The following is a 17,421-nucleotide window of genomic DNA, read 5'->3' as shown; positions in this document are numbered from 1 at the left end:
TGTGAGTTCAGGCATCCAAGTAGTTTAAACCTAAGAAATAAATTGAAGAATGTCTCGGAATCAAACTTGGATTGTTTTTCTCTCCTACGGCCCTTGATCTGTTTAAATTTTGAAGAAAACAACTATATGAATTTAGTAATCTTAGGGCTTCAAGGTGGTCAGGAAAAAAGATGGACATTCCAGTCTGTTCTTCCTTCCATGCTTGACAAGCGATGAATGGTCTTGCATCATGACCTAAATTATGGACAACTTACTTGATGACCTAATTTATAATTTTGAAGTTACTGTCTTACAAAATGATCCCGTTAGCAGTAAGGACAATCTGTATTTGGTTGGACTCCATGCTTGAAATTGGAACTTGTACGCATCTAATAACATCCAGATGGATCTGCGTTAAGACTCCTCTCCCTGATGATGACTTTCTCAAGCTCCGCAGCCAAGATCAGAAGTTCCACCATCTCAAACCCTGCAGCTGAAACAGTGTCTAGTTTCTCTCCAGCAGCATCCTCTAAATTATCAGGTGGGTCCTTGAGATCTCCATCTTGTGGTCCAAGCTCAGTCTCGGCTGAGCAGCTGACAGGAAGTGAGCTACCAAGGGCTGTTCTTAGAAGCTTTGCCTCACTAACAACATTATCCAGTAAATCTGTTACTGTACCAGTTGAAGATGATGAAGTTAAAGCCTCTTTGACCTGCAAATGAAATTCCAGGTTAGAAATGCTCTCATCTGGTTCAGGGGAAGACCGGGAAATAATTATTAGGTTACAATCGATGAGAACATCAAAATGAATAGGTAGGTAGTGTTAGCAAAAGCAACCTTAACTTCACAAGGTATTCTATTCAAAAGACTTTATATATATTATTATTATAAGAAAAACCATTTGGTGCGAAACATGCGAAACGTTATCTCAGCCGTCCGATCATGATCAGACGGCTGAGAGAGCCATTTCGCATTAAATAGTTTTTCGTATTGAATCAGCCGTGTGTGTAATATATATATATATATATATATATATTGACCATTTTACAAATTAAAATATCTTTTGAAAAAAAAGAAAAAAAAAAAAGGCAAAACCATCTTAAATGTAACTCAAGAAAATTGTGAAACAATAACCTTTAGCAGCAAGAGTCTAAGCCTGTGGATTGATGAAGTAAGATGCCCTACACATGACATGCTTTCTTGAAGTGTAGCGTTTTCGACCTTCAACCTGCAACAAGAGACGTTGAGTATCTGATTTTGCAGAATCATGTATTGGCAAAATTTGCTATCAGACAGATTACAGTCTTCCATGTCACTTGTCAAGAGGAATCTAGAACCCATGATGCAATCAATCTGGGGTTCTTTTTAACAGCTTAGGTACAAGAGAAAATAGTTCAGGCAGTTTAGGATATGAAAATAAGGCTAATTATTTATCCTTCAAATCTCATGCTTTCATACCTTGCAAAGTCCACAGAAGAATTTTGCTTTTTGCTGCTCTCTTCATTGTATATGCTGGACTCATCTCCATGAAGATTTACACGTCCCATCCAATGTCTCAGGTACGTTCTTTTCAGCAAACCTTTTAACTTCTCTCCAGGAGCGATTCCCTTCTCACCATAATTTATAAAAGACTTCTCCAATTTCACCCCCTGGCCAACGCTTCTGCAGGAGTATTCAGGTTAATTTTAACCTCTTATGATAATGAAATGAAGTTTCCAACCTGGAATCCTTTCCACCAAGACCAAGAAACAACATTACTTGAATATTAGCACTTTTGGACAAGACGAGTAAAAACTACGGATATCTCTTAAACTTGATCAACTCTTTATGTCTTTTCTCATCTTTATTGAATTTCTCTATTTCTTTTTTTCTTATTTCTTTCTTTTTGCAAGAATATTCTTTCTTTGTTGTTCTGATCCTCTTATCTCTCAAATTCTTCTACTGTTTCTCCTTGATTTCTCAGTAGGAAAAGAATGTAATTATCTCGCCAAGATGGACGCTTTTATCAAGTGAAGTAAACACAGAATTTATGAGGTTGAAGAAGAAGATATTTAGATGGAGTCAAAAGTCATACCCTTGTAATTGCTGATATTCGTTTCGAACTTGTGCCAACTCCATGAGGGCCTTCACCTTTTCATTTGTAACCTATGCAAGTACAATTAGAAACCAATCAATAACAAATTTAACCTCAAACAGGCAAATAAAACAGGTGGGATTTCGTATCCATTATCAATGCATAAAGATGTTCAAGAATAGATTGTAACTTGTTTCCAGAAAAGCACGAACCTTTCCGACATAATCCCAGGCTTTCATGAAAATTAGGTTTATGCTCATAATCAAGTATGAATTAACTTTTTATGTCCAAGAAAGAGTTTTAGCTTTCAATTCACCTCTCACCATCAAATGAAGTGTGAATAACCAGTCCCCCTCTCTTTGAAACAAGAGGCACTTCCAGTTCTGTCCGTGCTTCAAACAATTTTGTCTTCTCCATATTACCAATCGAGAGTCAATAATTTGATATGAAGAACTACTGAATTCAATCACTTGCTGCCGTTGCTCTTTAGTTTTCTGTTGAGGTCTATCCCGTAGAGGTACTCAAAAGTGATCGATTTCTAGGTTTCTTTGTAAACCTAATTGGTTACTTCCAATTAAATAAATCAATAGTTCAAACCAACTCAAAGGTATCTCCAATTATAGCCCGTCTGGGATGTAAAATATATCTCTTATCACCATCCCCATAGTGTATGAGACAGTTTCAATAGATGACCAGCCTAATCTTACTGTACAACTTAAAACCAAAAGTGACAAACTCTCAAAATTCTATTCCTGTCCAGTGCCCTATTCAAATTAAAATTTCAAGAACAACAAAACCTTCTAAAGCCATAGCCTCCCAAATCTGTAATCATAATGTCATGAAAGAGTGCCAAAGTTACAAAAATCAGCAGCAAAAACACATGCAACCCACACCAAAAATTTGATAGGAATCAAGTCAACAAGCCAATGAGAAAAAAAAAAAAAGATAGAAAAGAGTTGCCTGAAGTAAATTCCTTTGTAGTTCATCCATCTTTCTCTGAACGGCTATGTTCACTTCTCTCTCTAATAAATGTCTTTCTTCCTGCTGTGAGAGAAGCAACAGTGCAGCAACCTGATTGGGAATTAAAAAGCAATAGGTGAAAATATCAGCTCAAATTTTTCATGTTTCTATGGGAAAGAAAAAAAGGTGGAGGTTTAAAACAACCTTCTCTTGTAATGCCTGTGAAAGGGCATCTGCGGTCTCAGTTGTTTCACTTACCAAAATCTTTGAAGAGGATAATTCACTGCCCTATAGCAACAAAAAACATTTTATGTCAAATATCATATGACATTTTAGAACTGAAACAAAGAAAAACAGTTAATTGGGTTTAGAAGGATTGGAACTTCAATTGTGATACACTTTTGACTACATTTCCAGTAAGCATAGCATCAAGATGTTGCAGAGAAAAACTGATTCATGTTAGAGACAGAAGGGAACAAATGACAGCTACATAGGAGTGCTGATCAAGCAATCGGGCTTTACAGACAAGCAGAGCTTGTACTAAATGAAGAGAAATGCATGATAAACATCGTTGGGATACTTCACCCCTCCCAAGATCACACACAACCACAAGTATGATAATTTGCAACACGAATAAGATAAGCTAACAAGGAAATTTGTAAAGTAAAGCAAAATACACAACTACACAAAAAGGCATGGAAGTTACATGGTTCTGCAAATCATGCCTACTTCCACGGGGAGAGTGAAGAGAAATTTTGCTATATTGGAGAAATCAGTACAAGCACCAATAAGGAAGAATCAAGAATTAGCATACTAAAGAACCTCCATATGAAAGAGTATCGTAAAACCAAATATTCCCTCTTTCTCCTATTTCTTTTCTTCCTTGACTTCTTCCTCGCTCCTTTTCTTCTTCTTCTCTTCCTCACTTCCTCAAACCCTCACTTCCATGTTTTTCCCCGCATTGACATATACATAACTGAGCTCCTTGAGAGGCTGAATGGTGGCACTCAAAGAAGAGAAGGAACTCGGTGGTGGCAGCGTTGCATAGAAGAGAAGCCCTCAACTCTCTCTACTATCAAGAAAACAAAAACATGAGGAGACCCTAGGTCTCTTTCTCCTTTGGTTTTCCCATTAATCGGTGGGTCCTACCACTTAATGGTGGGGATGGGATGAAAGACACATCCCACCCTCGTTTTAAATAGACACAACATTCTCCACCTTGTCTTGTATCCTGTCCTTCACAAAACTCCTCTCTCCATTTTTTACCCCCTCTCCCCAACTTCTTCTCCTATTAACATGATTGAATAGTAATGAAGTCCAAGCAATGGTTGAACTTACTAGCTGACACTAGTTTAGTCATCATGTCTGATGCATTATCACCAATAGAGATCTTCGCTAACATGATTTCCCCCTCAAAGATGAATTCTTTGAGTTTACAATATCTCATATCGATGTGCTTCATTCTTGCATGATGCACCGGATATTCAGCCAAACTAATTGCACTTTGACTATGAAACGCATTTCTAATCAATCTCAAGTTCACCAACCAACCCATTCACTTAGTGGATTTTTTAACTCTGAGGTCAAAAGTCTCTTAGAAGTGGATTAGCAATATGAGATAAAATAATAAACCACTATAAATTCTTTTGGTATTGCTGTTTGATTGATTGGATTGCAGTGTTTATCAATTGAATTATTTTTTAAGTAAATTAGCCTTTAAAATTGAATAAACCTATTCATCTCCTCCCCTCCCCTCCCCCCCCCCCCCCCCCCTCTCTCTCCTCCTCTAGGTTTATCCTTGAAGGACCTAACAGTTCTCATCTTCAATTTGGAGGTATGCCTTGAAAAATTAGAATGGTGTCCAGGTGCAGATGGAAACACTAGATCCTTTTCTCCACAGAAACTCTTATGGTGCAGTTTTTTTTTTTTTTTATTGAGGGGGCGGGGGGCGCGATGTTGATCTCACACACACACCCCTTATCCGTAGTGAGATTTGAACCTAAGACTTCAAACTAGAAATCCCCATGTGACCATTGAGCTAAAGGTCCAAGTCCATCAACAAACTTAATTTTGATAGCAGCACCGATGGTCGGTTTAACAAAAACAAGCAGCAGCCTCATAAATCCAGGAACACTAGGTAGATAAAGTTTATTTTACTGAACCTAGTTCAGATTGTTTAGATACTCAAGCTTAAATTTGCAACAAAGGATTCTCAAATGGTATATTCTCTCTCTTGAGCATTTCTCACCCTTCCAGTGAAGGAAGAATGCTTGAATAAGTTGCCTTTCACTAAGAAACTTCCACGCATATATGAAGGCAAGAAAAAGGGAACTGATGAATTAACTAGGATAATAGCAATGCAAAATATTAGAAGGCGAACTCCCAGTCTTGCAGGAACCATAAGGCTGCAAAGCTTTCCAACAGAATTACAAAAGAAGCATATAATAATTTTCTGTTTTTTATTTTTTCAAAAGTGAAGAAACACATAAGAGCACCGAGAAATGGATCAGACAGACATTTTTGAGCACTCAGTCACACAAGGTCTACATCAAAAACAAGAAAAGAAAGAAAAAAGAAGCATATATAATAACTAGCAAGATCACCAAAGGGCATACAAAGAACAGCGTTATTTACAATGTTATGTAGGCAGTTAAAAGAAAGAAAATTGTTAACCAAAACTTCAATAAATAATACAAGAATTTTTTACATGAACAATAGCAAAACAGACCTCAGTTGCCTCAACGGGATCAATGATAGTATTCACATGTACATCTCTGCATTCTACATCTTCACACTTCTTAACTCTTCGAAGAGCCTCCACGTTATGCGGAACTATTTTAATTTGCATCAGCAACTCGCATATCTCACTGACCAACAATCCAATCTGATTCTTTTCCTGTTCCAGCAAACTGATGACTTCCTGTTTGTGTTGCATGTGAAAATTGTGCAGCATCGACAAACCATTTCTAACCATGTCCACTGAGTTAATCTGCAGTTGACAGGATAAACAAGAGACCAACAATGTTAGCTTTGTTATATCCAACGAAGCAGGCTCAACTCATCTTTTGGTTTTAGGTCAAGATTAAGGGCATTGGTCAAGAACTAATCATTGCAGAAAGTAAGCAAAAAAGCACAATTACACAACCCAATGTAAAGTAGCTAGTTACACACTGTAGAAAAGTTAAGAACATCACAATCTTGCTGTAGCCTTATCACAATCTTTTCGTAATGTAGCAATAGCTTCTCCCTCATGACGTAGGTCTGATATTTCAATGCAGGACGAATTCATCTTGCAGGGGACCCCATTGCTCTAGTATAAACTTGCTATTTCACTGATAGACCCTTTAAGATGGTCAATGTCAGATAAATGGGCCTTCTATTATATATCAGCCCAAATTCCCCCTATGCCTAATATAGAAAAGTACTTTTGTCTTTTCCCAAGTCCCAGTTTAAGTTAAGGGTTAACAAGGTCTTCGGTTGGTTATTTTTAAGGGGTCATGAATTGCAATTTTCCAGGAGATTATGTTTTGTAAATATGCTACTCTATACAAGGGTAGCTGTAAAAAACCTCTAACTATTTTCAAACATTAGCCAAAAAGAAGTATTCAAATTGTTCCAGAGGCATAAAGTCTTACATGTCGTTCTTGCAATGCAGATATCCTTTTCCTTAAGTACTCCTCAATTTCCAAACCCTACACAACACAAATACACTTCAGTTTTGTTTTTTTTAAATACTTCAGTTTGTTATAACAAGGAAACAGCACAACTACAACCAAGTATAATCATGATTAACGAGCACCATGATAAAGATACATACCACCCGTAACTTGTTTTGAAGACTGTTTATGGATATCCTAGATCTTTCCACTTCAATCTCCAAAGATGCCTGATTTGGAAAGAAGAAAAAGAATTCAGGCTGTCAAGCAAGTACTAACACACATGTGAAGTTTAAACAAACTTCTTTTTAGTACAAATTAAAAATAACTAAATGCTCAAATAAATATATCAACCATGTAGAACTTACAATGTATTTAGAGGTGGAAGTTTCACCATGATCGTCAAAGCACCACAACTCATAAGGATCATGCAAAAGGCACTGACATTTATCATGTCTATCTGTATCTCCTAGAGACCTAAGAGAAGTTTGCCTTATCTCATAGAATTTGTCAATAACCTGAACAAAGACAAAAACATCAATGAATAAGAGAAAACTACCATACTGATCCTAATTTCACTTCAGAAAAATTTCACTTTGTGGCAGCCAAAGCACAGGAGATGCCAACCAACAAATTGTTTCTCAAAGAGAAAGAGAGAGAAGAGATCTGATTTTTACCTTCCCAAAAAGATCGTTTTGTTCTCTTAATTTAGTCACTTCAATTTGTAGATCAGTGTTAAGTTTGCTTCCTCCAGTACACTCTCTGGTAAGCTCCTCGATTCTATCAAATAAATACAGTATGAAGGTCAGAAAATTCACCAGAAAACAGAATGAAGATAAAATAAGAATACCAAGTAACAAAAATGTTTATATAGCTTTCACTCTGAAGATAAATTAGTATTTGTAAGGGAGTAGAATAATAAATAGGAGAGTTCATCTCATCTTATTAGAGTAATTGGTAATGCATGAAGAAATAAAAAATGAAATAGTGCTGAAGAAAATATTTCTCTACAACTAATACTCTGGGTCAAACAGAGTAAGAAGATGATTTTCCAGTTTATTTCTTTACAGTGTTGTTTATAATTACTCTAGATGAATACAAGATAAAGAAATTACACCAAATAAGAAAGGTAAAACCTTTGTGGCACAAGATAGGAAACAGGGACAGTCCCTCCTCCCCCCTCCCCCTCCCCCACAAAAAAAAAATAAATAAAAATGCAGGGATATAGCTGTTGGTTTTGTCTTGTATATGTCAGGCAACACAGTGTAATTGGAATGAAGTTGTAATTGGGTTAGTTTTACACTTATTATCTGAGCAGGGGGTAAAATTTTATTTCTGTGTGGGGTAGGGTTTTCTAGATTGCCTTTTGCCTTATATGAACTAGAAAACCTAGAGAGAGAAAGAAATGAGAAGGAAGAAAGGAGGGAGAGTAAGAGAGAGATAGAATTTCCCAGTTGAGTGGATTCTTAAATTTTTTCCATGGATCTAGGCATTCACAGGACCACATAAACAATTTCCCATCCATAGAAGCCATATTAAATGTTCTGTTATTTTTTATCACTGAAAATATCACTTATTGTTTTTTCAAAAAAAAAAAACTCACTAATTGCTTTTTCAAAAAAAAACTCGCTTATTGCTCAGATATTTACATTAAGTGATATTCAATTAGATGCTCAAAAAAAGTGATATTCAATTAGATTTTAAGATTTTTTCAGAACTTTTCATTTTGTTTTTTGTAAATTCTTTCTTAGATTTGAACCATGATTGAATAATTAGAGTAAAATTAAAGATTATTCTCGAGAACATCTTTTTTATTTTTGAAAACACTCTTGAAAATACAATTTGAATGGTATTAATCATGTTAAGGCATTAAACAGAATTATGTCTCTCACATGAATTTTATAGTAATAGCTTATTGCACATGTAAACAAGACCAAACTAGCGGAAGACTCCATATGGGAAAACACCAAGTTTGCCTTTAACATGCAGGTTGAGGAGTTCAGTCCAATCTGACACCTGACCCTGATAGAGAGCCCAAAAATTTGAGACTACTTGACAAGGTCACAAAACATGATTGACGACATGAGCAGTTAGATCTCTCAATGCTGATGGCTAGTAGTTTACTTGTTACTCAACCACACGTGAACTAGTATAACAAAATCAGGATTTGAATAACTACCTATTTTGCAGATCCTCTACTTTACAAGCCATGGCCTCCTCCCGTTCCTTAGCCTTCTCTGCCTAAAAGATTTCAAACATTCTCATCAAAATATGCCAGGAATTACCTTGGCCCCTGTAAATAGTAACAAAGGAAAACCCAAACAAGATGATTGCCAGTCTAGAGCAGGCTGATAAACAAGAAGCTTGCCACAAAAGATGAGCAAGCCTCCAAAGTCACAACGCTAAAAACAAGATTCAGAAAAGGGATATGAAATAACACAAGTTCATGCTGGCTTTCCCTATTCTTGACTTGGCAAGACAATAAACTGTAAGGCATGGCACAAAATACTTTTAGTCTAGCAAGCTTCAAAGTTTATACAAGCAACAAACAACATTCCTGTGCATGTCTTTAGAGAACAAAAATTAAACTACCAAAGTCTGTAATTTTATCTAGTTGAAAAAACTAGTGACATCTGCAAGGAGAAAGAAAGAAAATTTAAATAAAAAAAAAAAGGAATCAGAAAATGGAAGGCTGCTTTTCAGTTTAAGAAATGAAAAATACTGTTTGAGTAGTGTTAGTGGGAATAGTCCCACAATGAAAAGTGTTCAGAAATGTTGTTGGTTTACAAGGCTGCACAATATGTCTCCGAAGTGGCTAGTCATTTTGGGATGAAATGGAGCTCAATATTAACATTATATCAGAGCAGGACAGCTGCCTGGACCTGGGGCCAGTATGCACTACTCCATCTGTGTTGTCCACGTTTCAGGCCCGTCATATGTATGTATAGAGACATGAGGAGGGTTAGTAGGAATAGTCCCCCAGTGAAAAGTGTTAAAAATATTGTTGATTTATATGGCTGACCAATAGGCTTCCTACGGGGCTAGTTATTTTGGGATGGATCCGGGACTAGTTTTGATGAAATCATACAACCAAAACCTACGATAATTTTATTTAACTGAGTTAAATACACAAAAAATGTGTTTTTCCTCAGTGATGGGTGTCAGTCATCTTTGACTAATTCCATTTGGTCAGAACGGTTTCCAAACTCCTAGATACTGAAGTCAGTGGTAAAGTTACAAGCCAAACCTCCATTAGTGATTTGTCCCTCTCAGAAAAAGCAGAAGCTACACAACCCTGAAAAAATTTTAGCTGCTTCTCTGCCTCCACATTCTGCAAAAATCAAACTGAAAATAAGAAACTACATGTGACAAGCAAGGTGCTAATAAAAAAATAGAAAATAAAATCAATTAGGAAAAGAACAAAGGCTAATGATGCTACCTTTGAGACCTCTGAATTATGCAAATCTGCTAGATGACCCTAAAATTATAATTACTAATCAGTTTATGAAACAATAGAAGTGTTGCCATCAACTCCTGACAGCTAACAACAAGAATACAAAACTTTGTCTCACTTTGATACGATAAACCTCTGAAAGCTCCTCTTGAAGATTGTGGTTATCTCGAGTGCAAGCAACCACCTTCTTCTGTAAGTTCTCAATTTCCTGCTCCAAACCAGCCGTCCTGGTAGGGTTTAATTTTACTATGAAGAAAAATTCCTTGGTCGAATTGGAGAAATTTTCAAAAGAGGAAATAAACTCCTTTTCTTGCAGCTACCAGAGAGAGAGAGAGAAGAATCATTTCATATGTCAATGACAAACCTCTGAAAATGCATTCGAGTAGCCACAGCCAGATAACTAGGGCCAGCTTGCTGTAGACACAATTGCTCTATATCTTTTCGAAGTTCATCTCGCTCTACAAAAGAACAACTTTAGTTGTAGGACACTCTTGGTCTTCAACTATTTATTTGCTATGACTTACTAAACAACTCAAATTATTGATCACAATCCAAAACCACATAAACCAAGGTCCAAAAATATTACATTTCCTAAGTTATATAGAAACTTGCCCTTGTTCTCAATCACATGTAGGGAACATGCCTCGTGAATTACTAACTAGTCCAGCAAGCCACTGACAAGTGGCAACCAAGAAAAGTATGTGGAACTAGGTAGAAGATCCTTGCACATAACATAGTTCAAAAGGACAACAACCAAGCTGATAACAATACCAAACCACTCTCAACTCATCTTCCAGTGCCATAAATGGGTCAATAAGTGGCATGTGAGATGGGTCAGCTGTATTGAGAGAGACATTGGAATACCTTGACCTAAACAATCTCGAGGTTTTAGCGCAAGCCACTCATGAGAACAACAAAAGGCTTGTACATCAATAGGTTTGCATGAGAATATATTATCATCAACAACAGAGCCTTGCACCAAGTACGTTGAGCTCAGCTAACAAATATAGTTCCTACTTTGTCCTCTACCATTTGACATTTCCACTGTCGGGTTGGTGTTCCTCGATTTCTAACCAATACACCAACCCACATTGAAGAGCCATTCTTATGGATGTGGCATAAGTGCACATAAGCATGTTCAAAACACATCAAATATAGCTAAACTGGGATTCCTTTCAGTCGTTTTCAAGTTAGCCTACGCTAATAGCTACCATCATTGCCTTATGGTGGGAAAAAGAGAGATCAAATACTCTTGCCACTTAAAAGAAATCATATTGAATGACGCATAATTAATAATGCAAACAAAACAAACAGGATCACTGCACACAAGGGAAAAAGTCACTGTACCACGTTCAAGCTGTTCAATACGATTGTTCAGTAGCTCATGTTCATTTACTTTCGCATCCATCCCTGGAGCATAGAAACAGATAACTCAGCACACTCCAGAAATCCGATGTACAAAGTCTGAATTCCACAAGTTCTTTTTAACTTATGATACAATAAAATGAACAAAAGTTTGAAACTGAAATAAAACACATTTTCCAATTAAGTGCAAGGACTGGATCGAGTTATCCTCATCTGGGTACTAATATAGAAATATCCTAGTTCTAAACTTTAAACATGTATAAAGAAATTTTGGTAAGGCCAATAACAATTCGAGACTGCTCGAACATATCATTCAGTAAGGTTGACAGGGTTTTCAAAAAGTCAGATTTACAAAATCAGTCTTCAGATTCATCAACAATAACCACACGAAGTCCATACCAAAAGCGTACCGAATACAAAAAAATCGAAGGCCAGAAGACCCTTTTCATTAGAATTTTGGATTCTGAAAAGAAATAAATATATGCTAGAATTTACGGAGAAGGCGGATGAAAAGTAAACAAATAAACATCGAATTCAAAAAAACCAAATTTGAAATGACAAAGAAGAAAAAAAGAAGCTGAAGGACATTGATAATGACTTACACTATCTAGATACATCGAATCACAGGGGAAAAGAGAAGAAACATAAAGCAACCTGAGAGAAAATTCGACGACGTTCGAGAGTAAAAGAGCTAGCAGAAGAAAGAGAGATCTCCATTTCGGTTGTTGGAAGAAACCGCGGAAAGAGCGAGCGAAGCGAGAGAATTTATAGGCGAGAGAGCCATGGCGCCAAGTAGGGGCTGTCGCTTCGCTATTCTCTCTCCCGCGACGATGCCAGCAAGGGGGCCAAAAAGACCATGCTACATTCAATTATTTATATTTCCTTTGAACAAATTCGACAAAGATATACAGAGAATTAACGCCTACGAGAGTTCGCTTTGACGGTTAGCCAGCGCATGGTTCGGTTCCGTCCGACTTCAAGAAATCTGCTCGCAGCTTTACAATTACAACTCGCCGGTTCGGTTGCTTGCTTGGTCCACCTACGGGCCGATTTACTTATTTATCAAAGGATAGATTAAATAGATAATAAAAAGTACTTAAAATCTATAAAATCATAAAAATATTAAAAATATTTATTATATACACAAAACCTAGTAAAATTATTTAAGGGTATGTTTGGAACCCCTAGAAAATAAAATTAAAATTAAAAATTAAAAAAATTAAAAATAGAAAAAAAAATGAGGTTTATTTTTTCTTGTTTGGATGTCCATGAAAAATAAGAGATAAAACAAAAGTGAAATGTGGTTTCACCTGTTTGGATGCATAAGGAAAATAGAAAAGAAAAGAAAATTAATAATTTTTTAAATTTTATAATAATTAAAAATATATACAAGCCTAAGAATTAAAATATTATAGATAAACTTTTATTTATCAATTAAGACCAATATTATCAATAAAATTTTATTTATAAGTTTATTATAATACTAATAATTATTTTTATTCTAAAATAATATTTTGAGGTTCTAATTATAAAATACCTCAATCTAACCTAAAAAAGTTGCAAGTTGAAAGCTCGAGACTACTTGCCACATATCGGGTTTCTCAAAACCTGAACATGACCTAGATCCCTGATCCTGAAACACAAACCCAAAAAAACTCGAAACATCAAACCCAATCACCATCCAAGATCCCAAATTAGAATATAAACTTGTGCATATAAGTGCACCCTTTTCATTACATTATAGATTGGAGTCCATAAAATTTACCATGCAATAGCTAGCTATAATTCCAACTAGACCAATCCTTGGTCCCTTGATCATATAGGCCAAGTGCTCTCCCATTCTTGTACAAAAGCACCGCAAAGCTCTTACTACGATCAATTGAGCGAGAAGGGAGACCCCAAACCTCTGTCTTCTCCAAGTGCATCTCTCCACCCGGTTCACTCATTCCTCCTTTCAATGTCTCAATTTCTCTGTCATGTAATATTTTCTTCCTTTTTTATTTTAATAATAAATTTATTGTACCATGTTGCAAATTTGTCCAAACAAAGCCTTGAGTTTCAAATGGAAGGTGTTATGTAAGTTCATCCCATGCATCTGTTCGAACAAGGCTTTGGGAGTTTGGTTTTGTTTTATTTCTTCCTCTGAGATTGGGTGGACTATTTGGTTTTTGTACTGAGAAAGAACTCCTTTAGTTACATGAGGGGGCCACTATGGAAACTTGTCAAGCTCTTAGAAGATCAACTCTTCTACTGGAGCAGAGGGGAACATTAATCCTATGTTAAATTTGGGTCGAATGTCCTATCCCAAAATGACTAGCCGTTTAGGAAACCTTTTTTCCCAGCTAATAAATATAAGATCTTTATACTCATTAATGTATGTGGGACTATCCTTTTACACTCCCCTTCATGTGTAGGCACATGGATAATTTGGGTAGAGGCCCTCACGTAGTGGCACGAGGATAATTTGGGTGAATGCCCACATATGAGAACCTTGCTCTGATACCATGTTGAATTTATGGAAAAGTGAAATACTTCATTGACATCAATAACTTGTTGTAATCAGAGTACATGAACCTCTATTTCTAGTAGAGGAAGGTAGTAGATTCTAATTAGAATTAAACTACCCTTGTCCTAATTACACCCAAAATCTAACACTTAAGGTAAGTCCTAACATAATTAGGTAACTCAATATTGATAAAAGACAAATATAACTTAAACTAAAACTCTTCTTGGTCGTGTCCCTAAGAAAAAAATACTTTTATGAGTTCTTCTTGATCTTCCAACTGATGTGATAATGATGTCAGCTCATGGTAATCATTGTGGGTCCTACTTTTTATGGGCTTGGGCCTATCTTATGGGCTTTCTTGGTCGTGTGACACATCTTATAATAATCTTACATATGTGGGCCTTCCTTGGTCGTTTGGGCTTGATCTTATCTTCGAACACTCCCCCTCAAGCTGGGGGTGAGAGAACAACATGAACTCCCAGCTTGCTGCAAAGGATGTATAAAATATTTTTGTATAAAATGACACACCTTCCAATATGCCTTCATCTTCCAACATTACCCCTCACATTGTTGCGTCCTTCCATGAGGCCTTGCGACATTATAAGTGAGAGTAAAAATCACTCCTAGCCGGTAAGCCATTGCTTCATACTCCAGTCTTAATGCTGGATGTAGGGCACACTCCGCTGCTATCGGTAGTGTGTCTCTCGGCATGCTCTGAAGTGTCCACCACCGTGTCCCTCCAAAAGACAACAATTCTCTAGTGGTAGGAGAAATAAAAGCCATTACATGGGGGGGGGGGGGGGGGGGGGGGGGGGGGGGGAGGATAACATAGATGTAATCATAAGTTCCTCCGTCAAGGACTTCTAACCACAAATAATTTTCATCTTTTTGACGGGGATGAAGTTCCTCCGTCATGGACTTCCAACCCCAAATAATTTTCATCTTTTTGACGGGGATGAAGTTCCTCCATCGTGGACTCCCAACCACAAACAATTTTGATCTTTTTGACGAGGTAAAATAAATGATGACATAAGGCCACCTCTTATTCAATAATAATGTCCCCAAAGAGACATAATAACTGCAACTGAATATAACATGACCATCTTCCAACACATATAACACGAACCAAATAGTAAACTTTGTCAAAGAACCCATGAAATAATCCGATATAAAAATTTCTTCTTTGATGCACAAGCTTCATCTTTTGTGCTCCCCCTTTATTGAATATTTTGGTCACATAAACTTATCCACAACATAAGGAATAAAATACCTCTTTCTTGTTCTTGTTCTACTTCTCCCCCTCAAGCTGGGAGGTAATGGCAATGATCTCAGCTTGAACCAAATATCATAGATGTAGCAATAAACCCAAATAACAAAGATTTATAAATAAGCCCTCAAACTAGGGAAAAGTGAGATATTTTCCTGATCAACTCAAAAAGTGACGCAAAACAATTGGCATAAATTCAGATTTTTCAATACAACAGAATACCAACATGACCTTTGATTCTTCCAATTCGAATATATCTTTCAATATAGATCAGATTGACGTGAATTTTTTTCTTTCTGAAAGTAGACTTAAATAAATTTCATCCAAGTATTACATCTCTTCATAAAATATAATTATCAGAAGATAAATAATCTGATAGGTTTCGGTCTCTGTCACCTGGCCGAACTAAGTTTTGCTTCTCCTATTTTCCAGAACGACCATTGACTCTTCCAAGATCAATATCTTCTTATAAAAAATATTATACCAAGAATTGGTTGAATAGGTCAGAAAATAGACTTACATACCTTTCTCTTGATATATAATTATCCATATAAAGTCTCTATCTTGATAGCTTAAAATACCTCAGAAGTTAAAGCTTCTGCTGCCTCTCGAACCTCTTTTTCAATCTAACCTTTGCTGCTTCAAATATCGATTTATCTTTGTACATAACTCAGATAAAAAATTGGTTAAATAGATAAAAGAATATACTTACAGATCTTTATTTTGATATATATTTTTCCATATAAATTCTAGTTCTTGATATAAAAAAATACCTCGAAATCGGAAGATTTCTGCTGCTGCTCGAACCTTTTTTTAATCTGATCTTTGCTCATTAAAATATAGATATCTCTCTGTAGATAACTCTGATTGGAACAAATAGGTTTTCTTTGGAAAGTAGACTCAAATATATTTCCGTAAATATGTAATTTGAAATATTAAAAACTCCATATGGTGGTAAAAAATGCAAAGGAACTACAGGTGTATGGACTAAAAAAAATAACTACGAACCTAAACCTAGGGTTTAGGGTTTAAAGAAATGCATCACATTACCTCCGTGAATTGACCAAGTCAACTCATAGAACTTGCTCTGATACCATGTTGAAACTAGTGTGCTAAAAGGCTCGAACCTTTTTAGGAAAGCAACTGCACGGATCTTATACAAGGACTAGCCCGGTCGATACAAACAAATATTTCAACACTCCCCCGCACGGGGCAAAACCCGTGGACAAACTCATAAAAAAAATCCAGGACAAATTCACTGGAAATACTCGGGATAAAATTCAGTGGGAGCGTGACTCAAACACAGACCAACCTGCTCTGATACCATGTTAAATTTGGGTCGAAGGCCCTATCCCAAAATGACTACCTACTTAGGAAACCTTTTCTCCAACTAATAAATATAAGATCTTTATATTCATTAATGTATGTGGGACTATCCTTTTACATCCTATAAGAACCCCTCTAAGATTGAGTGGACTATTTGGTTTTTGTGCTGAGGAACAACCCCTTCAACTACATGAGGGGGCCACTGTGGAAACCCGCCAAGCGCTCAAAAGGTTTAACTCCTCTACTGTTGCAGAGGGGGACATTAATCCTATAAAAAATGTAGAGATTTAGTCGACGAGTTATGGGTCGAATATGAGAAACTCTGGCACCTTGCCGAGCCCGTCATCTTGTTATAGGAGTTTGGAGGGGTTACCCAAAAGCCTTGTCTACCCCCTATAAAGGGGTCTCTGTCGAGGACTAAGAGTAGTTGTGCATGAACATGTTTGAGGGGACGAAGTTTGAGGTGATTAAATTATTAAGGATTGTGTTTTAAAATGTCAATTATTATTTATTTTATTAATTAAAAATTTTTTATTTGCAGAGACATTCCCTAGTAAATGTAAAAAAATGTTCGGCATACCATTGGGTCGAAGTCTTTTATGGGTATCCAAGAGGAGATGGTAATGTATTTAACTTGCATTATATTTTCTTTCAAATATACTACTAATATAATATACTTACATGCACTTGTCCTACTAGGTGTGTAAGGTAAAAATTACTCAGATATTAAGAAAATTCGGATTACTCATTGGTCCAATTACATGAGGACTGATGAATCCAAAGATTAATATGTAAGTATAACTTTCTTATAAATATAATATTTTATTTTTAGCAAG

At 36.3% G+C, this 17,421-nt stretch overlaps 1 protein-coding gene across 1 annotated transcript; it reads right to left on the bottom strand.

Moving 5' to 3' along the window:
- Nucleotides 1-148: 148 nt before the first annotated feature.
- On the bottom strand, nt 149-12,310 carry LOC137953911 (uncharacterized). The gene is made up of 18 exons (XM_068801460.1): nt 12,141-12,310; nt 11,469-11,531; nt 10,486-10,579; nt 10,240-10,348; nt 10,107-10,145; nt 9,915-9,998; nt 8,847-8,908; nt 7,345-7,447; nt 7,036-7,185; nt 6,829-6,897; nt 6,647-6,703; nt 5,740-6,000; nt 3,216-3,299; nt 3,012-3,122; nt 2,052-2,122; nt 1,436-1,639; nt 1,112-1,205; nt 149-689 (listed from the first exon to the last, which is right to left on the bottom strand). Exons 2-18 carry the CDS (start codon nt 11,527-11,529, stop codon nt 369-371), a joined length of 1,974 nt encoding a protein of 657 aa, XP_068657561.1. The 5' UTR covers nt 11,530-11,531; nt 12,141-12,310; the 3' UTR covers nt 149-368.
- Nucleotides 12,311-17,421: the final 5,111 nt, after the last annotated feature.

This window comes from Aristolochia californica, unplaced genomic scaffold (genome assembly GCF_029961685.1).
Source record: "Aristolochia californica isolate CCGP_79_NKW_82.1479 unplaced genomic scaffold, dmAriCali1.0.hap1 SCAF_16, whole genome shotgun sequence".
NCBI lineage: Eukaryota > Viridiplantae > Streptophyta > Magnoliopsida > Piperales > Aristolochiaceae > Aristolochia > Aristolochia californica.
Note: the sequence above shows the minus strand (reverse complement) of the source record. Positions and strands in the feature narration are given on the sequence as shown.